Source organism: Sinocyclocheilus anshuiensis, unplaced genomic scaffold (genome assembly GCF_001515605.1).
Source record: "Sinocyclocheilus anshuiensis isolate Anshui unplaced genomic scaffold, SAMN03320099.WGS_v1.1 scaffold1777, whole genome shotgun sequence".
Classification (NCBI taxonomy): Eukaryota; Metazoa; Chordata; class Actinopteri; order Cypriniformes; family Cyprinidae; genus Sinocyclocheilus; species Sinocyclocheilus anshuiensis.
The window spans coordinates 43,152-50,014 of NW_015539936.1; the positions used below are offsets into that span (position 1 = coordinate 43,152).

At 40.0% G+C, this 6,863-nt stretch overlaps 2 protein-coding genes across 2 annotated transcripts; both read right to left on the reverse strand.

Annotated features, from left to right (window-relative positions):
• Positions 1–943: 943 nt before the first annotated feature.
• Positions 944–2,636, reverse strand: LOC107686959 (uncharacterized). The gene is made up of 3 exons (XM_016484084.1): positions 2,221–2,636; positions 1,718–2,000; positions 944–1,516 (listed from the first exon to the last, which is right to left on the reverse strand). The coding sequence occupies exons 1-3, from the start codon at positions 2,460–2,462 to the stop codon at positions 1,247–1,249; spliced, it is 795 nt and encodes a 264-aa protein (XP_016339570.1). The 5' UTR covers positions 2,463–2,636; the 3' UTR covers positions 944–1,246.
• Positions 2,637–3,153: 517 nt separating this feature from the next.
• Positions 3,154–4,741, reverse strand: LOC107686958 (uncharacterized). Its single transcript, XM_016484083.1, has 3 exons — positions 4,494–4,741; positions 3,991–4,273; positions 3,154–3,786 (listed from the first exon to the last, which is right to left on the reverse strand). The coding sequence occupies exons 1-3, from the start codon at positions 4,739–4,741 to the stop codon at positions 3,154–3,156; spliced, it is 1,164 nt and encodes a 387-aa protein (XP_016339569.1).
• Positions 4,742–6,863: the final 2,122 nt, after the last annotated feature.

Sequence of the window (6,863 nt, forward strand, 5' to 3'; positions counted from 1 at the left end):
GTCTGTCTGTCTGTCTATCTGTCTATCTATCTATCTATCTATCTATCTATCTATCTATCTATCTATCTGTCCATCTATCTATCTATCTATCATATTAGAATGATTTCTGAAGGATCATGTGACACTGAAGACATAATATATATATATATATATATATACACATACAGTACAAGGTAAATATTACATATATAATTTCCACCGAGGTAAAAGCTGATAGAAGACATGCAAGGCTTTTTATTACAGTTTTTCTCAGTCGCTTTGGTGCATTTCTCACATCACTATTTACATTTGCACAACAGTTAATGCAGTTCTCAAAACAATTAGTACAAACTGCAAAACCTAGTTGATAACCTGCAAAAGCGTGTCACTTGCTCAAAATGGATAGGTCATTCCTCAAAAGCAAGTATTCATGTCAATGAAAGTGTCAGTGTCATCAAGATGAAAAGTCCTGACACCATTGTTTATGAACAAGATAGTCAAATGGCTTTGTCATGTTTTCATTATGACAGTTTACTCTGTCAATGTTTTCCAATGCAAAAAAGTCAGATCTTGGTGACACTACCTGAAAATGCTCAAGACAGCACTATATACTATTTGCACAGCCATTTGAAAAATACAGTAAAGTTACACATTACTGTATTTAGTGAGGTAACTGAGTACAAGACACTGAATATGTATGTTTCACATTTTTACTGCATATGCTCTTTGCAATTCTAATTTGTTCACAGCATTGTGCAAAAGAAAAAATACACCCTTATTTACAACAAACATAAACTCCCTTTGGGTAGAGCTGTGCACAACATTGCAGTACATATTGGAACTGAACGAACTAAACACATAGTACTGTAATCATTCATGCACATCCAGACGTTCCTCTCTGTCTGGCCACATAATTTACATAATTTCACAGCGAATATCATCTCTTGCAATGCAGCGAGGAAAGTATCTCCTCGAGTGGCGAATCCACCCTCTGCAGGACTCTGCTGTGATGTCATCACATGCTGCATCCATGGCCGCTAGCAGGGCCATTTGGGTATGTGGATGCCGGTCATATACCTTCCACCTCCAGGAAGAGAAAAACTCCTCTATTGGATTTAGGAATGGTGAGTAGGGAGGGAGATATGCCACCAGCATCCTATCATGTGCTGCAAACCACTGTCTGACGACATCTGAGTGGTGAAAACGCACATTATCCAAAACAACAACATGCTTGCTCAGATGGTCTCCAGTTAGACCCCTCTCATTCTCAGGGATTATGTCCCTGTAAAGAGTGTCTAAAAAAGTCAGCAGATGTTGTGTGTTGTATGGACCAAGACGGGATATGGGTGAGGACGCCGTTTTCTGAGATGGCTGCACACATAGTAATATTCCCTCCTCGTTGGCCTGGGACATCAATGGTTGCTCTCTGTCCAATGCGATTCCTTCCACGTCTTCTACCTTTTGCCAGATTGAAACCCGCCTCATCAAGGTATATGAATGTGTGCAGCGGTTCCCTGCCCTCCAGCTCCAGTACATGCTTTATTACAGAAGAGGGAGTGAGAAAAACTATAACAACTTTTCCTGTGTAACAATGCATTTTGGACAACATATTGTACAGTATGCACTGTGAATACACATACACAGAACTGTCATGTAAGTGTAGTGCATGACACTACACAAAGTAAACAGTTTACAGCACTGAACATTAGAATATGCATAGAACACATACATGTTTTACCTGTACATACTGGTGACGGAGCTCCTTCACTCTGTCGCTGTTCCGTTCAAATGGCACATTGTACAATTGTTTCATGCGCATTTCATTCCTCCTGAGCACTCTGTCAATTGTAGCGACTGAAACAGATTCAATATTCCCAAAGATGTTGTCATCCTCTATAACAGCACTTTGTATCTCTCTCAACCTTATGGCATTGTTTGCAATCACCATTGCACAAATGGCTTCCTCTTGTTGCGGAGTAAAAAGGGGCCCTCTTCCACCTCTGCAAGGTTGTCTTGCAATCCTGTGTGGTGCAGAGTAAAATTACAGTAAATATGGCAAATCTTTACTGTAACACTACTGTACACTACAATACACTAAATGTGTGATGCAGTAAAGCTGTACGTCTAAATGTAAAATGTACAGTGACAAGTTCTTGTCCCACTGCAAGCTTCATGTATGACACAATGACAGTAGTGCAGTGCAGATTGTTTAGTGCTGAATTACTGTCCATTTATACACACCTGTTCTCCCGACGAAATGTTTGAATAATTGAATTTACAGTGGTTCTCCCAACATTTGGCTGCACCCTTCGACCAGCCTCAGCCATTGTGAGGCCGTGATTGACAACATGATCCACAATTGTAGCCCTGATTTCATCAGGGATCCACCTATGTACTTGGCCTCTTCTTCCTCTTCCCCTGTTTTGTCCCCTTCCCCTTCCTCCCCGCACCCTCACCCCTCTTCCACGAGGCTGACCTTCCATTTCTGTGTCACAGTATTGTAGAAATGGTACACACTATGTCCTGCTTGGTTCATATATGCTTGTAAAGTGGGGGTTTATGGGATTCAGCTCTGACAGTGATTGTAGAGAAGTGGCTTATCATTGGTTGCAACTAATGCTTCACACACCCCTTCTCATCAGTGAAAGTTGAGATTCACCTGAGAGAAATTGTTCAATTTAAGAGACATTTTCAGGAAAAAAAAGATTTAAAAAAATTTGTAAAATTTGCTTGACAGATTTTGACAACTAGTTCAACATTTTTGTATGTAATGACTCAAGCAATGAAATGAGGACTATTAGTTTTATATGGAATGACTATTCAGCATTCACAAGTATAGTTAATTTTGACTGACATGACATAAGCAAATGATAATGTTATAAAACAGCAGAGAGTTGTATGAAAGCAATTGATGCATGTCCAAAAGCATTTGCAATTTGTTCGAAGGAATGAGAAACTGCTACTATGATGTGCACAAATGACTAAATGTTGTGGAGGTTGAACTAACTGTTGTGCAAATGTAAACAGTGATGTGAGAAATGCACCAAAGCGACTGAGAAAAACTGTAATGTTAGTTAAATAACATTATTTAATTAACTAACATGAACAAACAATGAACAATACATTTATTACAGTACTTATTATCTTAAGTTAAGTTAATGAAAATACAGTCGTTCATTGAATTTCATCTACATCACAGCGAATATCATCTCTTGCAATGCAGCGAGGAAAGTATCTCCTCGAGTGGCGAATCCACCCTCTGCAGGACTCTGCTGTGATGTCATCACATGCTGCATCCATGGCCGCTAGCAGGGCCATTTGGGTATGTGGATGCCGGTCATATACCTTCCACCTCCAGGAAGAGAAAAACTCCTCTATTGGATTTAGGAATGGTGAGTAGGGAGGGAGATATGCCACCAGCATCCTATCATGTGCTGCAAACCACTGTCTGACGACATCTGAGTGGTGAAAACGCACATTATCCAAAACAACAACATGCTTGCTCAGATGGTCTCCAGTTAGACCCCTCTCATTCTCAGGGATTATGTCCCTGTAAAGAGTGTCTAAAAAAGTCAGCAGATGTTGTGTGTTGTATGGACCAAGACGGGGGATATGGGTGAGGACGCCGTTTTCTGAGATGGCTGCACACATAGTAATATTCCCTCCTCGTTGGCCTGGGACATCAATGGTTGCTCTCTGTCCAATGCGATTCCTTCCACGTCTTCTACCTTTCGCCAGATTGAAACCTGCCTCATCAAGGTATATGAATGTGTGCAGCGGTTCCCTGCCCTCCAGCTCCAGTACATGCTTTATTACAGAAGAGGGAGTGAGAAAAACTATTAACAACTTTTCCTGTGTAACATAATGCATTTTGGACAACATATTGTACAGTATGCACTGTGAATACACATACACAGAACTGTCATGTAAGTGTAGTGCATGACACTACACAAAGTAAACAGTTTACAGCACTGAACATTAGAATATGCATAGAACACATACATGTTTTACCTGTACATACTGGTGACGGAGCTCCTTCACTCTGTCGCTGTTCCGTTCAAATGGCACATTGTACAATTGTTTCATGCGCATTTCATTCCTCCTGAGCACTCTGTCAATTGTAGCGACTGAAACAGATTCAATATTCCCAAAGATGTTGTCATCCTCTATAACAGCACTTTGTATCTCTCTCAACCTTATGGCATTGTTTGCAATCACCATTGCACAAATGGCTTCCTCTTGTTGCGGAGTAAAAAGGGGCCCTCTTCCACCTCTGCAAGGTTGTCTTGCAATCCTGTGTGGTGCAGAGTAAAATTACAGTAAATATGGCAAATCTTTACTGTAACACTACTGTACACTACAATACACTAAATGTGTGATGCAGTAAAGCTGTACGTCTAAATGTAAAATGTACAGTGACAAGTTCTTGTCCCACTGCAAGCTTCATGTATGACACAATGACAGTAGTGCAGTGCAGATTGTTTAGTGCTGAATTACTGTCCATTTATACACACCTGTTCTCCCGACGAAATGTTTGAATAATTGAATTTACAGTGGTTCTCCCAACATTTGGCTGCACCCTTCGACCAGCCTCAGCCATTGTGAGGCCGTGATTGACAACATGATCCACAATTGTAGCCCTGATTTCATCAGGGATCCGCCTATGTACTTGGCCTCTTCTTCCTCTTTCTCTTCCCCTGTTTTGTCCCATTCCCCTTCCTCCCCGCACCCTCACCCCTCTTCCATGAGGCTGACCTTCCATTTCTGTGTCACAGTATTGTAGAAATGGTACACACTATGTCCTGCTTGGTTCATATATGCTTGTAAAGTGGGGGTTTATGGGATTCAGCTCTGACAGTGATTGTAGAGAAGTGGCTTATCATTGGTTGCAACTAATGCTTCACACACCCCTTCTCATCAGTGAAAGTTGAGATTCACCTGAGAGAAATTGTTCAATTTAGGAGACATTTTCAGGAAAAAAAAGATTTAAAAAAATTTGTAAAATTTGCTTGACAGATTTTGACAACTAGTTCAACATTTTTGTATGTAATGACTCAAGCAATGAAATGAGGACTATTAGTTTTATATGGAATGACTATTCAGCATTCACAAGTATAGTTAATTTTGACTGACATGACATAAGCAAATGATAATGTTATAAAACAGCAGAGAGTTGTATGAAAGCAATTGATGCATGTCCAAAAGCATTTGCAATTTGTTCGAAGGAATGAGAAACTGCTACTATGATGTGCACAAATGACTAAATGTTGTGGAGGTTGAACTAACTGTTGTGCAAATGTAAATAGTGATGTGAGAAATGCACCAAAGCGACTGAGAAAAACTGTATTACAATCACATCCCATCTGTCATAAGTCCACACTTGAACTTGCAAGATTACCTTGAACTTTTCACATTGTTCCCTGCTTTGCCCTTCAGTAAATACTCATTAAAAAAAAATTTTAAAAAAATAAAAATTATCTTCCGTTTCACCCACTGGCTTGGCCATTTGTTATGCAGCTATGTGTTCAAGGTGGCTGTAAGGGAGCATGAAAAAAAGTAGATTTTTGCAGTAGACAGGGATACATCTAATCCTTCTCCCTGTCTTGATTCAAAGGCAGCAGTTGGATGGATGATTCTCTTTACCTGCCTCAATCCACGATGTGCACTTTCACAGCTCCGGCTGTGTAGTATACATGCAGATGTATGCAGGGCTGGACTGGGACAAAAAAATCGGCCCTGGCATTTTTTGGTCCAGGCGGCCCACCACCACTTCGAGAGAGAGATATATACATATATACAGTATATATATATATATATATATATATATATATACTGTATATATGTATATATCTCTCTCTCGAAGTGGTGGTGGGCCGCCTGGACCAAAAAATGCCAGGACCGATTTTTTTGTCCCAGTCCAGCCCTGGTGATGCTAAAACAATTTTAATGACATTGCTTGAAGACACCAGAAAAGCAACATTATATATGAAGAAGCTTGAATTTGCACACCTCTAGGGGGAAAAAAACTGAATTAAAACCCCCCCATCTGTTTCATTTAATAAACAAATGATCACATTGACCAGGTTACTGATTAACATAGCTGTGCTTACGACAAAAACGTGTGCTGCTTCTCTGATCACAAAGCCTCAAATTGAAATTGAATCTTTCTTACTGTTCAAAAAAATGTTGACTGGTAGTGTATGTATGTATGTGTCACACTCAGGGGCTTCATGCAGTCATGATTTTTAAGGGGGCAGAGTGGGGGGGTGGGGTGGGGGCTCGTCATGCTTGTCATGTGACACAGCAGCCACAATAGCACTGTATAACTGATATAGGCTTATGTTTTATTTTATTTTTATTCGAAATATTTCCAAACGTGGTTAACTATATCAGGAAATATCTCGATTTTCAAACATATAAGTAAATGCGTTTTGCACCAGATTGTTATTTGATCTATAATGGGTGATGGGCAAAGTAGAGTAATAGTGTAATCTATTTACTACACATAAAAACACGACTTTTTACTTAAGCACCAGATATGGGTGTCATGCTATAAAATATTTTTAATACGACTGACTTTGTATTTAATGTGAATTTAATAACAAAATTGTAAGTTACTAACATTTTCACTTCAGACTAGCCAGAGTTCCGGCACTCTCAAAAACTCCCATTTAAATCACTGAAGCTGTTTACACTGTGAAATGAATAGCTTACATTCGCACTCACATCTGCGCAGTCCAGCGAGCTAGTAAACAAAACAACGCGTTCAGCGATGACTCATCTGAACGTCTCTGATTGGCCATTGCATTCATAAGCTCAACGGAATCGTGTGTGATTGGTTATAATGCAGCGCTGTACAAACGCGCTGTCTCTGGCTCGGCGCC